Consider the following 23,001-nt stretch of genomic DNA (forward strand, 5'->3'; position numbering starts at 1 on the left):
AAGAAGTGGAGAGGTGGATAGAGGAGGGAATTCTGAAACCGTGGACAGAGGAAGAAAGAGGAGTGCTACCATTACTGGCGGTTGTTCAACCCACAAAGAATAAAGTTAGACCGGTACTGGATTTCAGAGAATTAAACAGATACGTAGCCTGCCACACTGGAAAAAATACACCGACATAGAGATAGAGACAAGAAAAGAAGGATGGAAACAAAATAAGCGAGCAGGGAAGTTCCTAGAGGAACTCAACCAGGAGTACATAGGCAAGGATGCTTCACTCCAATGGCTCAAGAGTGGGAGACTTCCATTTGATGAAGAAAGACTTATTGTAGCCGCGCAAGATCAGGGCTTACTCACAAATGGATTTAAAAAAATGTCTGGCCTACAAACAAATGGCCAGTGCAGGTTTTGCCACTCAGCAATTGAGAGCTCAAGCCATTTAATGTCTGCATGTCCAATCTTATTGGCAGATGGCCATTACACTACTCGTCACAACAAAGTATGCAAGTACATCCATTGGAAGATCTGTGGAGAGATGCAACTTGACAGATCGCTGAACATCTGGGAACATGAGCCACCACCAATAACATCAAATGGAAATGTGACCGTTTTCTATGACAAAGACATACAGGCAGGCAGATACATAAAAGACAAGGCCATCAAACCAGATATTGTTATATGGAACAAGCCTGAAAGAACTGCGCTCATTGTCAATGTCACAGTCCCAAATGATTTTGGCCTTAACAGAGCTGAACGGGGAAAAGATAACAAAATATCCGGACCTTAAAAATGATCTAAAAACGACATGGTCTCTGAAAGAAATAAGCATTATACCGGTTGTGATAGGAGCGACTGGATGAATAAAAAAGAATCTTCATAAATACTTAGAAGCCATACATGGAAAAGCAAGCGAAATACATATAGAAGCCATAAAGGGAACAGCATTTATTCTTAAAAGAGCCCTCGGATATAAATTTAAATCATAACATAATCAAGTGTTAGCTCCAGGAGGGAGCCCCTTGAGCTCTTAAAACTTACTGAAGTAAAATAAAAATTAAAAAAAAAGAAAGGGAATTGATGTATGCGAAGAGGTGATGAGGAAATGGAGGAGGATGAAGCAAGCCACTAAGATTGTTGACCTGAAGTCGGCTTATCTCCAGATCCATGTAGATGAAAAACTCTGGAAACATCAATTGGTCCAGTACAAGGGGAAGTTGTATTACCTGACGAGGTTAGGCTTTAGGTTGAGCTCAGCCCCAAAAATTATGACTGCCGTGCTGAAGACGGTGCTGAGTAAAGACTGTACAGTTGACAAGGCCACTAGTTCGTACATTGACGACATTCTCATGGAGGAAGCAGAGGTGACAGCAGAGAAAGTGAGAAGCCATGTCACGAGGTATGGGTTGACTGCAAAACCGGCGGAGTCCCTGGATGGAGGAGCAGCGTTGGGGTGGAAACTATGCCGAGATGGCAAAGGAAGCCTTGTCTTTAGACAAGGGAATGCAATACACGAAATCGGAACCGACCTGACAAAATGAGAACTCTTCTCGGTCTGCGGGAGACTGGTGGGACACTATCCAATCGCCGGCTGGCTCAGGATAGCGTGCAGCTTTATTAAACGACAAACAGGCACTGATGGCTGGGAGGGCCGTGTGACGAAGGAGGTCATGAACACGCTACAAGAAATCATTGCGAGAGTGATGAAAAAAGACCCAGTAAAGGGGGAATGGTACGTCAGCAGCGGAGACGCGGGGGTAATTTGGTGTGATGTCAGCAGTCTGGCATTGGGAGACGTAACTGTGGAAGATGCGGCGTGGTTAAGGAAGAAAAATGACTATTCCCATATCAACGTAGCCGAACTGGAGGCCGCTATGAAAGGAATCAATCTGGCCCTGAAGTGGGGATTGAAAACGATTGAAATCAAATCCGATTCAGCAACGGTAGTTTCATGGATCAGGTCAGCAGTGACTGGTGATAAGAGAGTTAGGACCAGAGGTGCTGCAGAAATGCTGATCAAGCGCAGGCTTGGAGCACTTGCAGATTTGATAGCGGAATTCCAGTTGAAGGTATCTGTAGTACTGATCCCCTCAGAAAAGAACAAGGCAGATTCGATGACACGGGTAAAGAAGGCCTGGCTGCAAGAGAGAAAGGAGGTTTCCTCAGTATGCTATGCAGGGGAGGAAGTTAAAAAGTTACGTGAAATGCACCACTTTGGTCGAGAACGGACGTTATTCCTGGCAAGAGGGGTTTACCTGGAAACCACCGAGAAGGAGGTCAGGGAGGTAGTGGAGCACTGTCAGGATGCCAATCGATAGACCCCGGACCGTCTAGACACGAAGCAGGAGAGTTGCACATTGCAGAGGACTGGAAGCGATTGGCCATTGATGTGACCATTATTGCCATAAACTGTATCTGTCGATGATCAACTGTGGACCGGGGAAGTTTGCCATATGGAGAGAGATCAGGGCAGAAGCTGCATGGGTGATTGGAGGGGTCATCGAAGAAATATTTTTGGAAAGAGGGCTGGTTGAGGAATTGTTAATGGACAATGGCCCCGCTTTCCGATCAGAAGCCTTTCAAGAGGTGTGTGATAGGTGGGGAGTAAGGCAATTTTTTAGGGCAGCATATTGGCCGAGTGGCAATGGGATAGTGAAGAGGAATCATCGCACCATCAAGGCTGCTGCGGAAAAAAGCAACATTTCACCCATGGAGGCGGTGTTTTGGTACAACATCTCATCGAAAACCAGACAAGATGAGACAACTGTGCCTCATAGAGCCATCTTTGCATATAAGTGGCGGCATCCGTGCAACAAAACGGTAGGAAATGCAAAAAGGGAATGCAAAATGTACCACTCGTCGTAACGGGAACGCAATCAAAGAACGTGATGGTGAATGGCGTTTCCCGGCATATCTGGGGGCGCAGTGATGGCAGTGAAGAGGAGGAAGTCGATATCCATCAAGAAGCTAACGATGCACCCCAATTCGACTTAGGCCCACATTGTAGTTCTTTACAACTGGACGAGAATGTCTGTAGTGAACCTAAAAACGTCAACCCCCAAGAAGTTGTCCCCCAGAGGCCTCAATGTGAGAGGAGGAGGCCTGCTTAGATGAAGGATTATGAAGTGTCTTATTGATCTCAAAAATCAGGGGGGGGGGCGTGTGGGGTATATGGTTAAAAAGATAGATAATAATAGAAAGTACTTAAAAGAAAAATGGAACAAGAAACTCAAAGAAATTGCATCAACAATTTGACTGAAGTACTACATGAATTATTCAAAAATTGAAAATGTCTTGCATTGGGAACTTTTTAAACATATTTAAAAATATTTAAACAAAGTGTTACGTTTTCAACCATTGTCAAGCATTTTGAGGATACCAATTTTGCTTGCAGTTTTAAATGCTTAAATTTTATCTTCCCCATCTCTTATGTTGGGCATATTTACATTTTGTCCCATTATTGTAAGAGCATTAGAAGTAATTGCCTATTTTTTCTTTTCATAGGACTGCGGGGGTATGATGACACTCACAGATGCTTACTGCAGAGTCAACAGGGCCCGAGGAATGGAGGTAAATTCTTCTCTGCACCTTTTATCTTAAGCGTAATGTTGCTAGTCTCAATCTCTCCTATAAATACTGTTATGGCATGTATTTTTCAGAATTGTCTGATTTTATTCCTGCTTCATTGTTTAAACTCATTGGTCTAGTCATCAATTCATTGTTCTGATACCATAATTATAATATAGTTTCCTATTCCTGCAGGTTTGTAGAACTCTCTTCTTGATGACTGTTTTCTTCCTACTTATAGCCTTAGTCTTTTCAAGACTAAGGCCAATAGGCATATTCTGTCTTGTAATAATCATTTCTGTTCTTATATCAAGTGGCTTTATGCTGTACTTGGAACAATTTTCATTAAAAAAAACTGAAGTAACATTTAATTTAAATAATTTTAGGTAAATCTATCGTCTTTAAATATCTTAAGGGACACTGCATTTTTCAGTAACCAATAAAAATCCCTGAACATTTGAAATGAGGCTGGATAATTCATACTTTTGAATAACTGTTCATATCTTGACTACTCACAATACTTTGACTGATGTAATTTCTGGCCTTCTTTAGGTGTGTCTGGTTGGACTATAGAAGGTTTATATTGAATCAATTTAATTACCTGAGTAAATTACTCTTGTTCTGTTTTATGATTTCTCATTTTGAATATTGAAATGAGTACATATAATAGAAAAATCTACACAAAATGAATAGAACTAGCTCCTAACAAATAGCTTCATGCCTTATCTTGAGAAACTTCTATAAAAACATAGCCTCCAAAAATGTTATTAATTAATTTTTTATCATTATTTTTGATTTCATTTAGTTTATTCTTAGAATAATTTACATCCAAGCTATTTTTAACTACATTGACATGTTATAAAAAAAGATTGTATTGACTAATGGAAAACAATATACAGATATAAAATATAAAGTATTTGTTCTGTTAGGTACAATAATAGAAGTCCATGTTGGGTAGCAACAACTGGTGAGTTGACAAGTAAACTATTAAGTTTTCGTATTCCAACATGCAGCTTTACCAGTTTCACTCTCCTTAAATATACATGAAACATAGTCATGTGTTAGAGTCCCCCCCCCACACACACCTAAAAATTGTCCTTCAGGCATTATAGTCTTTCCTCTTAGGATTAAGTTCAACTGTTTCAGTTGAGATCTGTTTTACATTTAATCTATTTTTGACCACCTTGACATAGTATAAAGTAGGAAATATTATATACCTATTTATGTTTTCTACATTATAAGCAGCTATCTTGAAGAAAAATGTAGTAGGCAAAAAAAAAATCAGGAACACAGATAGGAAATAGTCAGTATCGCCCACCTCTAGAAGAGAGGGGATTTCTTGGCTGTAATAGCCGTAGAGAAAAAAGAAGCAGAAAAAAACAAACAAAAACTTGCTTCTTGCAGACACGTTGTTCGTCACAAAGAACAATCCAATCCCCCAGAACCACCTACGCACAATCTGCCGGACACACCTCACTGCTTTCCAGCGTCCTGCCATTATCCATTTGTATAATCGTGCGAGAGTAGACACGAATCTACGAGAATTGCATGGGGTCAACATTAATAAAAACCCATGGACACCATCTTGGAACTCTCTCTTCCACTCAGCCTGAAACACAACAGACGTATCTGAGGTAAGCTCTCTATTTCCCCTCGTTTCGGTTATTGCTAATTCTGCTACATATCTCAAAGCAAAATTTTATTTTCATTATATTGAAAAACTTGATGTAACCACATTGATTTTTGCAATACATAAACAATGGTACCAAATATATTTTAATAGCACAATTAGTCATCAAATTATGACCATTCAAAATTTGTTAGAAATTAGAAAATTTTCTATTTAGTGTTTTATTGGTCCTGAATATTAGCTCTTAAAAACATCTTACAAAAATGGCACAGTCAACTTTGAATGTTCATATGAGATTAATTTGTTAACCTTTTAATAGTATACAGATACAATACTGATGGTAACTTTTTTAATGCGGACAAAATCATGAGAGGTAGCTTGATAATCCTCCTGCTGTCAGATTAGTTTACTGGACACCCAGTTATGTGTTTTTGGATATTTTAATTGAGGTTTGATTATTCATATTATTTAGATCCTTCAGATTACTGTTTTCATCTTGAGTCTTATTTTTATAATGTTTCAGTTGATGTATCCTCTGATCTTCTTCAGATGTATCTTGTTGAACTCTGGAATCTTTGTTGAATTTTGGAGTCTGCACATAATTTCGAACAGAACCCTTCTGGAGGTTGAAAGTTCAATCCTCAGTATGGGCGATACTCAAAATACAATTATGAATTACTTGGAACTTCTACCAATCATGGCTGATGGAATAAGAACAAACTACTCCTGTGGATTAAATAAAAGGTTTGGTTCGAAATTCCATCCGAATGAGACACTTTTTAATACATCAGATGAAATGTTATAAAAGTAACACTCAAGATGAAAACAGCAGTCTGAAGAATCCAAATAATATGAATAATCCAATTGTGTGTATCGCACCATCAATTCATTTGTTTACACTGCACCTGCTAGTGGTAATCTCCTTTTATTTTGAGATTATATCATATTTTGCTTATATTTAATCCTTATTGCTTCACATGCATAGTTAAGTGGCAACTGTGTTGTTAATTGTAAACACAGTCTATCTCTGTCAAAGAAACATCTGAACTGCTGAAAAACTTGTTTATTTTAGCAATCCCTAATGGTTTTAAGACAAAGTAGGTGTATAGTTAAAGAGTGTGCTAATGAATTATTACAATAAAATCGAACGGTCTGACAAAACAGTTACTCTGGCAAGGTTCTGATATGAAGTATTTCAGAAAATTTGTGTCAATTATATGGTAGATTTAGTAGTTCAAATATTTTGTACCAATAAATTACCAGTGCCATTAAAAAAAAAAAATATTTTTAAAGTGATATTTATTTATTTATTAACTGTACCTACCTGGCATTACTTGGGCGTCTTTTTATCTATTCATTTTTTATTTATTTATTTTTTTTCAAAATGAGATTTTTTAATTTAAATTATTACAGCATTGCTTGATCTTTTAAATATTGAATTTAATTGTTATAAAACTATAATTAATTTTGGTAGGAGGTACGGTAATAGTATTTTAACCTCTATAAAATGATTGGATATTAAATGGCAAATTGTTATAGATTCAAAATTTTGGAAGCTAAGAATCTATTTAAAAGGCAAAAATGACTTGTATTACTTTAATTATTCGGATTACTGTTACCTTGAATATTATTCACACGATGTTTCAATTGTTGAAACCTCCAATCGTTTTTGGGTGTTTCTTGTTAAAATCTGAAATCTTTCTCTTAAACTCGGAAATCTGTATTGAATTTCAAACAAAACTCTTTATTTAATCTATGAGTGTAGCATGCTCTCTTTCTGGCAGTCATGACCAGGTAAAAGTCTCCAGCAATTTGCGACTGTATTCTTAATATTGCCTGTATTGAGGACTTAAGCTTCAACCTCCAGAATAGTTTCACTTACAACTGAATTTTACCTAGCCCTTTATCCGTTATGCCCCAAGGCCTTGTGGACAATCCTAGTATGAATTTTAAGAGCCTTAAACCTATTCTTGTTTTTTCTTTTTATTTTTAGATGTACAATCTTATTACTTACCACTATAGATCTCAATTTATTATTACATGCATATCCCCAAATTCAACAGAAAGATTGCTGAGTTTGAGAAGATACACCTGAAGAAGGAAGATACATTGGCCAAAATGTTGTGAGAATAACACAAGAACAATAGTCCAAATAATCCAAACTATCAATCCTCATCTAAAAAATTGCATTTTTTTTTTTTTACATCAATTAAGATAAGAAAAAATTAAAATGCCTGACTTATTTACAAAAAAATGAAAATGAAAAATAACTTATTTAATTTTGTAATTATTTTTTGATGGAACTTTTATAAATTTGTTGACAGTGCATGATGAATCAAACATCATGGCAGCAGATGCAGAAATGGCACTGTGTGACTAGACCGGAAGTGAAGCTTGTACTCATTTGCATATTTGTGAGCTTCATGTGCATAAAAGACTGATTTTCTGAGTGAGACAGATCCATGCATGGCATTCATTTTTATGTTGAATGCATTTGTAAAAGTAGAGGAGGAAGAAGAGGTGCTCTGTTCAGAAAACAGTGTATTGGTACACATTATCATTGACTGCACCTGCTAATAGAATTTACAGATATGAGATTAGGGTAAGGAATGTTGACCCAGTACCTATGTCACTGGTCTTCACACAAAACTGGTACCATCTGGGCAACTTTGTATGGATAAAGCTGCCTCGTTATTGATGCATATTCAATCATTCATCATTGATAATGAGGCAGCTTTACCCATACAGGAAATTAACAGAGGTGATCAGCCCACAAGTCATTATTGTTAATGGCATCTTGTGCCATATGAAGAACTGCAATCCCGGACAAATACCATCTTGTCTGACAGAGCAAATGAGACTTCAGATGACACTAGGTATATCATATTGCTTGGCCGACAGACAACATGAAATGAAGAAACCTTAGAACCACTCTTGTGATAAAGCACACACTGGAGATTATTAATTTAACCACGTCTGTGCTGTGATCATGGAGGCAATGTATTCAATCCATGACTAGGCGAACATCATGGAGACAGACACAGAAATGGCACTGCACATGCGCAACAACCAAAAACAAGGCCCAAATTCATTTGCATACATGTGGGAGTATGTGTGTGTTCGTCCTTCGACGTTGAAGATGATCATGACATCAGTGAGTAGAAGTATTGTTTTTGTGCTACCGGAGATGACTTGTAAAGCCGATCCGGGCATGGAAGGCTCTCCCACAAGTTGGACAGTGGTGAGCAGGTGTTGTGGGGACAGAGCTTGTCGCTCTGGCTTTGCGGGTTGCACGTTTCTGTTCAGCTTTGAGGGTTCTTCTCTCTTCAGCTGTTTCAGCTCCTTTGTTGATGAGGTGATGCCAGTGAAGTCTGTCTGATGCAAGCGATTCCCAGGACTTGGTACTGATGTTGAAGTCTTTGAGGAAGACTTTGAGGTTGTCCTTAAAGCGTTTTCTTGGTGCTCCAACTGAACGCTTGCCTTGGCACAGCTCGCCATACAGGAGTTGTTTTGGGATTCTTTCATCTGGCATGCGGGAGACGTGACCTGCCCATCTCAGTTGGGTCTTTTGAATGGTAGTAGTTATGCTGGGAAGATTAGCACTTTTCAGGCCCTCTGATATGGAAGAGATTTTGGAGACATCTCGGGTGGAAGTGGTTCAACGTTTTTTCGTGCCTTCTGTAGGTAGTCCAGGTTTCTGAGCCATAGAGCAATGTGGTGAGGACAACTGCTCTGTAAACCTTCAGCTTGGTGTCAATGCTGATTCCTCTCCTTTCCCAGACTTTGTTTCTGAGTTTCCCGAATGCACTGCTTGCCTTGGCGATTCTGTTGTTGATTTCAAGATTGATTGTGGCTGTCCGAGATAGTGCTTCCCAGATAGGTGAAGGTCTCAACCACTTGAAGGTTCTGTCCCTTGACTTAGATACTTGGCTCATGATACAGTTTTCTGGGAGCTGATTAGAACATAACTTTGGTCTTTTTAGTGCTAATTGTGAGGCCGAAGTTGTCACAGGCTGCGGAGAATTTGTTCATCTGGTCTTGCATTTCTCGCTCACTGCTTCCTTCACCTTTGTCACAGCCTGCAGTCTCCTTGGGTTAAACAGCTTTCCATCTGTTCTGAATTTAATGTTGATGCCTGGTGACTGGTCACTGAAAGCGTCAAATAGTATTGCAGAAAACCACAAGCTGAACAGTGTTGGGGCAAGAACACAGCCCTGTTTAACTCCATTTGTTACTGGAAAAGCTTCCGAGGGTTTACCGTCATCAAGGACATGCCCCATCATGCCTTCATGGAATTGACAAACTACTGTGATGAAAATATTTCTTCATTATTTTCCACAGACTATCCCGACTGTGTCAAATGCCTTGGTCAAGTTGATAAAGGTTCTGTAAAGGTCTCGGTGCTGTTCAATACATTTCTCTTGAAGCTGATGGGTGGCAAAGATCATGTCAGTGGTCCCCCGACCAGCGCGGAAACCACATTGACTCTCCGGCAGGAGTCCCTGTTCCAGGTGACCTAGTAAGTGGCTGAGGAGGATGCCAGTCAAGATCTTTCCTGCTATGGACAGGAGAGATACCTCGGTGGTTATTGCAGGATTGGCGATTTCCTTTTTGCTTATAGATGTGAACGATTGTGGTGTCTTTAAACTCTTGTGGTAGTTGTCCCTTCCTTCACATGATCTGATACAAGCAGGTCAGCTGCTCTCGCAAGGCTGCACCACCGGACTTGTAAACCTCAGCTGGGATGGCATTTTGACCTGGAGCTTTTCCACTGGTTGACTGCTGAATGGCTTTTCTGACTTCTTCGATTGATGGGGAGGTGTCGAGCTGTTGATTGGTGGGGACTTGGGGAAGACGTTCAATTGCTATATGATTGATGGCTCCAGGGCGATTGAGCACTTTGTTGAAATGGTCAGCCCATCTGTTGAGGATCTCCTTCTTTCCCGTGAGTAGAGTTGAGCCGTCGACAATGAGCAGAGGAGAGGATCCCGAAGACTGTGGTCCATAAACTGCCCTTAGTGTATCGTAAAAATTCTTTGTATCATGTTTGTCTGCGTAACCTTGGATTTCATCTGCCAATGAGCAGAGGAGAGGATCCGGAAGACTGTGGTCCATAAACTGCCCTTGGTGTATGGTAAAAATTCTTTGTATCATGTTTGTCTGCGTAACCTTGGATTTCATCTGCCTTGGCACTGAGCCAGGAATCCTGCTTTGAACGCAGCTTGGATTGGACTTTGTTGCGCATGTTAGTGAAGGCAATTTTATTCGCCACACAAGCTGGGTCATTTTGATGCGCTCTTAGCAAGCGGTGTTTTTCCTGCAACAAGTTGTGGATCTCAGGATCATTCTCATCAAACTAGTCGTGGTAATGTTTGGTGGCAGGACCTAGAACGCCAAGAGCAGCAGAGTGAACAACATCTCTGAAGGATGTCCAGCTCTCTTCAATGCTGTTGTGATTGAGATTGAAGTTAGCAAGTTTACTATGTGTGCTGCTCTGGAATTCCTCTGCTGTTTTAGGACATTTCAGTTTGGTTGTATTGAGCCTCTTGGTTCTTTTTTTACCCTGAGGCTGGATGAAGAAGTTGAATTTGGAGATGATGAGGCGGTGGTCGGTCCAACAATCAACCCCGCACATGGCTTTGGTCAGTCTCACGTCCTGCCTGTCCTTGACTCTGGTAATGACATAGTCGATTTGATGCCAGTGCCGATAGCGTGGATGCATTCATATGGTTTTATTGCGGTTTGGGAGGCGGAACATAGTGGTTGAGATCATGTGATGCACAGGTTCTGAGGAGGAGGAGTCCGTTGCTATTGCATTTGCCTACTCCATGCTTTCCAATGATGTTGTGCCAGGTTTGATGATCTGTACCGACACGTGCATTGAAGTCGCCAAGAATTACAAGCTTCTCCGACTGAGGGAGTCCAGCTCTTCATAAAACTTGTCTTTGACCTCATCAGGGTTAGTCATCGTTGGGGCATAGACGTTGACCAGCGTAACGCTGGTGTTGCGTTCAAGAGGTAACTGTATTTTCATTAGTCTGTCGTTGATACCTTCAGGAATGCTTGCTAGTTTTGGTACGTGAGTTGTTTTGATAGCAAAACCCACACCAGCTTCACGCCGTGGGAGTATAAAAGACAATGAATTTGTGAGTGTGGGTAATCTTGGTTTCTGAGTCAGGCAAATACAAACGTGGCGTTTGCTTTGAGTATCAAGTGCTGTTGTAGAAGTCAAGACAAAACAAAAATTAAACACAAAACTTTTAGTACTTTAAACCATTGTATTTTTTATTTCAGTAAATGTAAATAAAAATGAAGTTTAAATCATGTATAAAGATAGAGAAATACAAACACACAAAAATCGCTGGGAAAATGGTGGGATCCTTCTACCGCTCGAAAAGATATCTCACTGCTGATGGTATTCTCTATCTGGATAAAAGCCAAGTACATCCAATGATGGAGTACTGCTGCCACATCTGGGCTGGAGCTGCTAAAAACAGCCTATCCTGCCTTGACAGAGTACAAAATAGACTGTGGCTTAGTGGGGAATGCCCTTTTCTCTTCCCTGCAACCTCTCTCCCACAGAAGAGACGTTGCGAGCTTGTCTTTGTTTTATCGTTATTTCCATGGCAAGTGCTCGTCCGAGCTCCAATCTCTGGTCCCCCCCTCGCCAATCTTTCACGAAAAACACCCGTGTAGCTGAAACCACTGTCAGTAATTTTCCCCACTCTTTATCTGTGCCTAAATCAAAACGTAGATTCCATGAACAAAGCTTCTTTCTTAGAAGTGCACGCCTTTGGAACTCTCTTCCGTTTGCCTGTTTCCCACCTGACTACAACTTGGATGTCTTCAAGTCCAACATAAACAAATTCCTGATGAATCGCTCCCTTAAATAAGACACTTTATCAAATCTCCAGTACTAATGATTACTACGATACTATCCCATTGATTACTATACACGTAATAACCCTTATCCCCGAGTGGCTTCTGGGCCTTGATAAGTGTAAAAAAAAAAAAAAAAAATTTGGTAGCATATTTTTATTAATATAGATTGTGCTCATATAAAATTATGTTATAAAATGATTACAGCAATAAAAGAAAAAGAAAAAAAAGAATAATATAAGACGAAAATAATCTTAATATTATCTAGTACAATATTTCCACAGTATTTTTTTTACAAATATACTGATTGAAATTACTTTCAAACGATAAAATGGTATACAACTGAAATAATTGAGAGAAATATATAACCTCTTTTTATCTGGATCTTAACAGAAAAATAAATCTTTGCAATTTTTGTATGCAAACATTTTTTTATCATTGGTTGGTCCCAATCAACCTCTACATTTTAAAACCCATCGATTTATTGTTTGTTTTTTAAGTTATGAATACCACTGCATTTTAAAAAAGTAGAATTTTGTTTCAATTTTTTTTCATTGTTATTAGACTTTTTCAAATAGTAACTATTAAAAAAATATTTTCAACATATAAAGTTGAGGGTTTTTTTTAAACAGTTATGTGATTAAAATATTTATTTAAAAAATTTGGTTTATAGGAGGCAGAACAATGCAGAGATGTAACAGATAGACTCAAATTGAAGCAACTTAAGATATAATGGTGGAACAAGCTATGCAGTTTCACCTTTATTGATTCAATAAATGTGTGTGTATATATATATATATATATATATATATATATATATATATATATATATTACATGTAATATGTTCTTACTTGCGTCAGGTGGTCAAGTAGCATATCTGTGTTGCAATATTTCAGGGAATCCTCTTCAGTGGGCATATGTTCGACTATCAAACATGCAAAGTGGGTCTATTGTAAACTAAGCAAATTCTGCAGAAATTGGAAGTTAATTTGTTTCAGATGTATAACTTAGTTTTACCCATCCTGGGTTGAGTATTCTTTTAGTTGTTGTATACATACATCATTATGTATGTGATTTATATAAGCAAAGTTTATCTATTTGTGAGTGTGACAATAAAATAAGTTTGTCTTACCGTGCAGATACTTATTTAATATCATTATGAGTGAGTAGAGATCAGGATGTCCTGTGGAAGAGATATGAGGAAAGAGATTGACTCTGAGTAGTTTAAAACACCTTTTATTTCAGAACGCCATCTTACCGGAAACCGCAGCTACCAGAAAAGTGTCCTCAACTGTCAACCCGCAGTAAATATCTTTCGTGTATATATATATATATATATATATATATATATATATATATATATATATATATATATATATATAACATCCCCCCTCCCAAGGTCCTTTGCTATTGAAATGTAAGTTCACTTAACATATATAATCTTGCATCCATCTGGGTTGATGTATTGGTCGTCCTGACCTTGATCGAATTCCTAACTCTGGAGTTGCTGGGTTTGGTGCTCCTGCTCTTGGTTGATGAACTTGCTTGGGTAAACCAAATATTGTGTCAGGGTAAGGTTGTGCTGTTGGTACCTTTTGAATGAGGTACTAGCAGTAGATCTCGGTGGTTTCGGCGTATAGTTTTGCCATTATCCATCAGTACCAAGTATGACCTTGGTTGAGAGCAATGTTCAATCACTTTGCCTATCCTGGACCAAGTTTTCCCATCATGTACTCTGACGTGATCCCCTATCTTTAGTGAAGGCAGCACGTGCTTATTGCTGATATGCTGTTTTACCTTCTGCATGTTAGTTGGGGACGATCTGCAAAGATCATAACCATTATTTCTTATGCTTGGAAGAAGTGTTCTCAGTTGGCGGCTCATCAGTTTAGCTGCAGGTGAAGGAGAGTTATTTTTGCCAGGTGTTGTACGTAAGGTTAGTAGAGCAAGATATGGATCGTCTCCGGTCTGGAAACATTTGTGCAGTGTTTTCTTCACTGTTTGGATGGTTCTCTCGACTAGACCATTAGATTGTGGGTATTCTGGACTGCTAGTTACAAGGAAAAAATCCCATTTTGTAGCAAATTCCTTGTATTGTTGAGATTTAAATTGGGGGCCATTATCGGATATTACCTGTTTGGGTATACCATGGCTCGAGAAGATATGTTTTGTACAGGTTATTAATTTTGATGCAGTTGTATCAGTGTGATGGCTGAATACAAAAAATTTTGAGTGGTAATCCACTACCATGAGGTAATCTTTCCCCCGCAGCCTGAAGAGGTTTGTACCAACCTTATGCCATGGTTGGTCAGGAATGTCATGCCATATTTCTGGCTTTGAACTTTGTCGATTGCTATAGCGTTGACATGAATCGCAATTTTTTATCATGTCTATTTCTTTGTTCATGTTTGGCCAAAAAAGAGACTGCCTAGTATTGGATTTGGTTTTCTCAATACCAACATGTGCCTGTTGTAAAATCATGCGCATTTCTTGTATTATGTCTGATGCTGTTGGTAACCTATAATGCTCTCTTTTTATGGCCTTGTTAAGATTCCATGGGTGAAGGCATACATGAAGGGAACCATTGAGTTTTTCTACTACCCCCAGTGATGATACCCATTCTGTTGGTTCTGATACAGGTTTAATGACACCTAACTCTGTCATTTTTATAAGTTCCTTTTTTAATTTTTTCTTTAGTACAACTGGAATATTTCGTGGAGGGTTTATGACAGGTTTAATTTCTGGGTCCATTGTGATGTGATGATTACCAGGGAGAGTCCCAAGTTCTCCAAAGCATTCCTTAAGTTCAGAGAGAAAATCATTGTTATTTGTGTTAATTTTGCATTACGTTTTTATTAGGTTGAGACTAGTACAGGTGTTTAGTCCTAGTATTGGAGATACATCTATATCTTCTATGACAAACATGACATGATACTTGACATTATTTCTTATTACTTGAGCAACACACTTACCTTGAACTGGTATTGCTGTGTTGTTACAGGCAGAAAGTGTTATGTTGGTTGAATGCAATTTTGGACGAACCGATAATCTGTAGTAATCTTTTATCGAAAGAATGTTAACTTGACTGCCGGAGTCCATTTTAAATTGTATGTTCGTCCCATTGACTTGTAAATTAATGTTCCAATCTTCAGCTAAGGCATTAACTTTGTGGATTTTTGTTACTTTTTTCTCCTTGGATGAGAATTTGGCAGAGATGCTATACACATAATTTTCATAATTATCATCGTCTGTAGAAGATGCCTCACTGTGTTTCTGGTGCACTTTCTGTACTACTCTTTTGGCAGGACATCTACTTGCAAAATGATTTTGTCTCTTGCATTTATGTGAGAATGAACAGAATCTACAGTTTTTTATTTTGTCGTTACTGTAGTTATTATTTGAACAGTGTGCTAAATCACTTCTGGATCATTGTTATGGTTGATTAGTATTTTCCTTTTTTATGGACTTTTTTTTTTTTGTAAAGTTCACCGATTTTAATTCTTTCTGTAATACCCCCAGTTTTTGTCGAGTTAATTCAACCATTCGACTCGCTTTTATAGCTCTTTTCAAAGTTAAATCAGATTCAGCCAATAGTTTTTCTTGTAAACGTGAGTTATTAGTACCTATTAGTGTCAACCCGTTTCGCTAACCAGCAAGAACAACACGCATCACTTTTAGATCTGTTTCTGACCACAGTTCCCGATAATTGTGTCATGAATTCCCACAGCCCACTTGGGAACGCTGATCATGTAGTGATAATGGTTGAAATCGCCCTAAACTCTAGAGCCAAAACTGAAGAGCTATTGCTCAAAACAACGATATAAAAAGGCTGACTGGGAAGCCATCAGAGATCTCATCAGAGATGCCCCATGGCGAAATATCTTTTCACTTCCTGCTGAACAGTGCGCAAATGAGACCACTGAATGGTTCAAAATTGAAGCACATGTTCCCACGCGGAAATTTTATAGCAAGCCCCACTCTCCTCAATGGTTTAATTCTACTTGTGAAGCTGCCATCATGCAAAGGCAGCATGCGTACCGCAGATTTAACTGACATAAGTGCAGTTCAAACAGACAGAAGAATATAGAAGCCAGAAGTAACTGTAAGAAAGAAATAGCAACAACTAAGAGAGAATTTACTGAAACCACCAAAAAATGCATCAAAGCACAGAAATTAGGAACCCATGACTTCTGGAAAATCTACAACAGTGTAGTAAATAATGGGCAATACACATCCCCCACTATCCAACAATCATGAAGTTGTTTGCTCAGCAACCGAGAAGGCTAACATGCTTGCCAGTCGGTTTGCCTCCAACTCCACACTGGACCCTTCTAACCACCTCTCCCTGATTTTCCTTTGCGGACAGACACCACACTAGACGATCTGAAAATCACCCCTTCTCAAGTGCATGCTATCATAAAAAATCTTGACATTTCAAAAGCGTGTGGACCTGATCTCATCGCAGCTGTGCTATTAAAAAAGTGCTCAGCCGAAGTAGCTCCAGTTCTCTCCAAACTCTATAGCAAATGCCTTAATGAATCATGCTTTCCGGGCTGTTGAAAAACTGCTTCTGTGGTACCAATATTCAAGAATTCTGGTGAAAGAACTGACCCATCAAATTATCGCCCCATTAGCCTCCTCCCACTTTTCGCCAAAATATTTAAGACCATAATTAACCATTCTCTATGCTGATGACACTACACTCTATAACAGGCATGACAGGAAAACAAATGAACACATATCTAAAGAAATGGCAAAAACACTAGAGGATGATCTCCAATCTGTAGTGGAATGGGGACATAAATGGATGGTCACATTCAATGCTGCCAAGACTAAACTTGTTTCCTTCAATAACTACAAGAAACCTTCTCTGCCACCAATAGCAATGGCCAGTGACTCCCTGTCTGAGAGTACATCTTTCAAACTGCTTGGCCTAACGTTTACAGGAAACATGAGCTGGAACAATTATATTGAAAACATTGCCAGGGCCGCTGCAAAAAAGGTAGGCTCTCTCTACCGTGCTAGAAAACTACTGACACCTGAAAGTATCCTGTATCTCTATAAGGCCACCATTCGCCCATGTATGGAGTATTGTTGTCACATCTGGGCTGGTGCGTCTGCTACTAGTCTCTCGCTCCTAGACAAGGTTCAAAAAAGAGTCGCCAATCTGATAGGCCCTGAACTGGCATCTAAGCTTCAGCCTCTCTCCCATCGATGAAACGTTGCATCCCTCTGCTTGTTCTACACGTATTTTAGTGGTGAATGCTCTGACGAACTGCAGACACTTGTGCCCCTACGACGCAGACACCCTCGACAAACCCGACAGGCAGCTAAATCCCACCCCCACACAGTAGAGATCCCTAGATGTAAAAGATCTTTCTACTCCAGTAGTTTCTTCCCCAGAACCGCTAGACTCTGGAATTCCATTCCAGGTCCCTGCTTCCCTAACTGTACTGACATGCAGAAGTTCAAGTGCAAAGTGAACCGACATCTTGCTGCCCAAATCCCTACATAGTGCCCCAGTAGTTGCTGACCCTGATAGTAGCCTCCTACACCAAAGTGGCAATGTGCCTTGTTTGGGGTGAAAATGTAATAAAAAAAAATTTAAAAAAAAAAAAAAAAAGAAATGCCTTAATGAATCTTGCTTTCCTCCCTGCTGGAAAACTTCTTCTGTAGTACCAGTTTTCAAGAATTATGGCAAAAGAACTGACCCAGTAAATTACTGCTCCACTTTTCACCAAAATATTTGAGTCCATAATTAACGAAGCTCTAGTCTATCACCTTACAGATGCTAAACTTCTGACTGACCAACAATATGGATTTAGGCAAGCCCGTGCCACAGCAGACATCTGGACTGGAGTCTCCGAGCATATATACTATTCACTGGACAAAGCAGAGGATGGTAGAGCAGTAGCTCTAGATATATCTAAGGCTTTTGACAGGGTATGGCATGAAGGTCTTCTCAGGAAAATCCGATCATACGGTATCACTGGAAGAATATTTAACATAATTAAATCCTTCTTAGATAAGAGAAAAATCCAGGTTGTCCTCTATGGTCATACATCTAAACAATATGATATAAATGCGGGAGTGCCACAGGGGTCTATCGTTGGACCTCTATTATTCCTAATATTCATAAATGACCTCCCTGACAAAATTGTCTGTTAGATGGGTATATATGCTGATGACACCATGCTCTATAACAGACACGACAGGAAAACAAATGAACACATATCTAAAATGGCAGAAACACTAGATGACCTCCAATCTGTAGTGGAATGGGGACAAAAATGGATGGTCACATTCAATGCTGTCAAGATTAAACTTGTTTCCTTCAATAACTACAAGAAACCTTCTCTACCACCAATAGCAATGGCCAAAGACTCTTTATCTGAAAGTACATCTTTTAAATTCCTTGGCCTAACGTTCATAGGTAACATGAGCTGGAACAATTACATTGAGAGCATTGCCAGGACCGCTGCGAAAAAGGTAAGTTCTCTCTATCATGCTAGAAAGCTACTAACGTCCGAAAGTATCCTGTACCTCTATAAGGCCACCATTCACCCATGTATGGAGTATTGTCATATTTGGGCTGGTGCATCTGCTACTAGTCTCTCACTCCTAGACAAGGTTCAAAAGAGAGTCGCCAACCTGATAGGTCCTGAACTGTAATCTAAGCTTCAGCCTCTGTCCCATCGAAATGTATCATCTCTTTGTCTGTTCTACAAGTACTTTAACAGTGAATGCTTCGGCGAACTGCAAGCACTTGTACCCCCTCTATGTAAATACCCCCGACAAACCCGACAAGCAGCAAAATCCCACCCCTTCACAGTTGAGATCCCTAGATGTAAGAGAGCCTTCTACTCCAGTAGTTTCTTCCCAAGAACCGCTAGACCTTGGAATTTTCTTCCGGGTTCCTGCTTCCCCAACTGTATTGATATGCAGAAGTTAAAATTTAATGTGAACCGACATCTTGCTGCCCAACTCCGCACATAGTACCCTGTGTAGCTTATGTCCCTGATAGTAGCCCCATATATCAAAGTGGCAATGTGCCTTGTTTTGGGTGAAAATGTAATAAAATGAAGAGAAAAAAAATAGGTTTCATTCTATTAGTGACAGACAACCTGACAACACAATTTAAATGTCAATCTTATGCTTGTTTAAACAAAACAAGCATTGCACAGTTTAGATCATGTTTTTAAGTTGCATTTTGTGTCTTTGTAAAAAAAAATTTTTTTAAATCATAATAAATTGGCTTATTTAAATTATTGGTATGGTTGCAAAGAGGCATATATGCTTACATTATAATTGAATAAATTGTTTTTTTGCTCTTAGTGATTTGTTAAACTGATTAAAAATCATAATCTAAATTGGAAAGAGATGATTGTGATGCAGATTGTGTTTTTAAACCCTAAAACCATCAGTGTTGACCTATTAAACTGTAAGTTCTGTACTATAAAGTTCCCTGAGAAGGCACTGAGCTCTGTGCGTGTGTCTCTAAGTATATAATATTTGTAATAGAGAGTATATATGTCTACACTTTTAATAGTGACAATAATTCATTTTCTCTTATGACAACTTATATTTTAATACACACACACACACACATCAGAAACTCATGCAATTTCTCTTTTCTTTGTTTTCAAACAGCTACTGTCTCCAGAAGATCTTCTGCATGCATGTGAAATCATGGAGTCTCTCAAGTTAAATATCAGGTATTGCTAATCTAGCAATTATACAAATGCATTCTTCAGTTTGGATTTTTTTCTCTCTCGTTTTTATGCCAGACTTTTTTGTGTTATTTGTATTACTTAAGGATGTCCTTTTCTTTTTAGCACTTTCAACCGTTGTGCTTCCTCCAAGTATCCATTATCACCCTCATCAACACCCTAAGAACCCTAACTGAATCTGTTCTGTTCTATGCTCTATTCATTCTCGCTAAACAAATTCCTTATTTTTCTTGTTAGCATAAATAAGATTTGATTCTGTTAAAGCAAAATTTTGTTAAAACATTAGTTTTTATCAAATCACCAAAGTTAAGCAACATTGAGCCTGATCACAACTTAGATTAATATATATACCTATAATAATGTTGATACATAAGTTCCCATAAGATCACAGCAGTTCAGTAATAGTGAGTATGATCAGTACTAAAAGGGTGACTATTTGTGAAAACCAGATGCTGTATGTAACAAAAATCTCTTTCAAATGCGAATTAATCTGTAAATCAGTGTATAAATGACCAAGGTATGAAACTAATGATAGTTACTTTCCTTAAGAAAGGCATGAATGCATCTCTTCATCCTAGCTATGGATGAAATAGTGTAGGAAGGTTTGGAAGTCTTGTTATCCCTAACAAGAAGTAACAATAATAGAGGGACAAGTAATACAATTCAAAGTGAGTACACTGGATTCAGTTTACTCATTTTTACAAGAGCTACAAATTAATAAAAGAGCAATAATTTTCTGTATTTTATATAGATGAGCCAAAAACTTGTACAATTACTTTTTTTTCCCTCCTTTTCAAACAATGTAATATAAAAGATGTAATGAATTCAGTTTATTCACTTTCATTGTTTTACATTTTTTTATTTTTTTTATTACATTTTCACCCCAAACAAGGCAAATTGCCACTTTAGTGTAGGGGTTTACTATCAGGGGCAACAACTACTGGGGTACTATGTGGGATTTGGGTAGCAAGATGTCGGTTCACGTTACACTTGAATTTCTGAACGTCAGTACTGTTGGGGAAGCAGGGACCTGGAATGGAATTCCAGAGTCTAGCGGTTCTGGGAAAGAAACTATTGGAGTAAAAAGATCTTTTACATCTAGGGATCTCTACAGTGTGGGGGTGGGATTTAGCAGCCTGTCGGGTTTGTCGAGGGTGCTCACATCGTGGGGGCACAAGTGATTGCAGTTCGTCAGAGCATTCACCACTAAAATACTTGTAGAAAAGGCAGAGGGATGCAACATTTCGTCGATGGGACAGAGGCTGAAGCTTAGATGACAGTTCAGTGCCTATCAGGTTTGCGACTCTCTTTTGAATCTTGTCAAGGAGCGAGAGACTAGTAGCAGATGCACCAGCCCAGATGTGGCACCAATACTCCATACATGGGCGAATGGTGGCCTTATAGAGGTACAGGATACATTCAGAAAGTCTGTATGAAAACTGTCATTTTTGTTGTGCAAAATGATACAACATCATTACGTGTGCGATATTTGACAAAGTTGTGCTTATTTTTAGTTATTTTTCTTTTGCTGTTAATTTTCATAGCAGTAACAATACTTCTGGACAACTAATAGAATAAACTCTAAAGCCCAAGGCTTTAGGACCTATTCTAGAAGTAATTTTATTTTCAGAGGATCTCCATTGTCTGGAGATGAAAGGAGTGAGGCATTCTTTAAAAAATTTTTTCCTAAAATATAGATAAAATAATGAAAATCTCACTCATTTGAATACTTGCATATTAAAATATTTTGTTCAGATGTGAAGGTGCAAATTATGCCACTTTATTTCATTTTCAGAGGATATCCATTGTCTTAAGAATGAAGAAAACAAAGCCTTAAACTCCAATCCAAGCAAATAAATAGAAAAATACAAAACTGAAACTGGTAAATTAAGCAGACATGGATTGTCAAACTTGTAAAGGAGGGGAAGGAACATTAGCCAAATAGATACAATAACAGACTATGGAATCAATGATGCAAAGTTCAAATCTTATCAGATCTAATTGTTTTTTTTTGTTTTTTTTTTTAAATACCCATTTTCACCCTGAAACAAGGCATATTATTTATCCATCTAGAACACAATTTTATCAGGAAGGTTATTTATGAATATCAGAAATAAGGTCTAAAGAATTGATCGTTGGGACACACCTGCATTAATATCATGTTTAGATGTATGGCCATTAAATCGAGGACAACCTGGATTTTTCTCTTGTCTAGGGAGGATCTGATTATGTTATATTCGTCCAGAAATACCATGGGATTTAATTTTTGTAAGAAGCCCTTTATGCCAAACATTGTTTTGAACAACTGAAAATTTGAAATGATTTTTTTTTTTTTTTTTTTGCTACACTTATGTGAGCAGTACCTCCCACCACCCACAATATTTTTTTGTCTTTTTTTTCAGTGGATTATAATCGAATGGACACTAAATCTACCCAATTATATATATATATATATATATATATATATATATATATATATAAAAATTTTTTAATTCAGAATCAATATTTAAGTATTTGTAGGGGGTGCTCAGTCTCTAATGACGTTCCTACTTGCCTACCCATGAGGGCAGAGTTAGACACAAGGTCGGTTTTTAATGTGGGGAAAATCCAGTTTCCCAAAAATGGGCAATCTGGATAGGAACAAAAATAATTGTCTCAGTCATGAAGGATTTCTCTTCCACTGACAGGACAGAAAAGGTGTGTAGCATCAGAATACTACACTGTGATCTTGGCCCGACATCCAAGTAGAGAAATAAAAAAAACTGTCTTAAACTAGAAAGTTTAAAGAAATAATGTATCACTTAGACAAGAAATGTAATTGAAAATAAAAACCAAATTTCTCCAAAATTTGTGAACGATTTGTCAGCTTTTAGCAAAAAGTGTTTTTTGATATTTAAATAGGTGGGCAAAGAATACTTAGTCTTCCAAACATCACGTTTTCTGTGAGTGACGTCACTTGTTTTTAATAAAAATTTATTTTTGTCTGTTTGTCGTAATTCTTGTAAAGTTTCACACTCCTCATAAGTTTACATATTTAAAAGTAATTTGATGTTAAAAATCTAAGACATAACATTTTCAAAAGCCAATAATTATGAACCACTAACCAGAAATATGGGTGTCAAACGCCCTCTTAAAAAAAAACACCCTTCATACTACTAACCCTAGGTACGAGTGGCAAGCCTCCTCCTCCTAAAACCTGT

General features: G+C 38.3%; 1 protein-coding gene across 1 annotated transcript in view; it reads left to right on the plus strand.

Annotated features, from left to right (window-relative positions):
• The window catches only part of LOC145248805 (vacuolar protein-sorting-associated protein 36-like), a 109,108-nt gene that overhangs the window by 79,161 nt on the left and 6,946 nt on the right, over positions 1-23,001 (plus strand). The window contains exons 9-10 of the mRNA XM_080110457.1: positions 3,499-3,564; positions 19,722-19,786. Of these exons, the coding sequence (XP_079966583.1) occupies positions 3,499-3,564; positions 19,722-19,786 (131 nt within the window). The remainder of the gene's footprint in view (positions 1-3,498; positions 3,565-19,721; positions 19,787-23,001) is intronic.

This window comes from Euprymna scolopes, chromosome 27, assembly GCF_053919585.1.
Source record: "Euprymna scolopes isolate OS-2025 chromosome 27, ASM5391958v1, whole genome shotgun sequence".
Lineage (NCBI taxonomy): Eukaryota > Metazoa > Mollusca > Cephalopoda > Sepiida > Sepiolidae > Euprymna > Euprymna scolopes.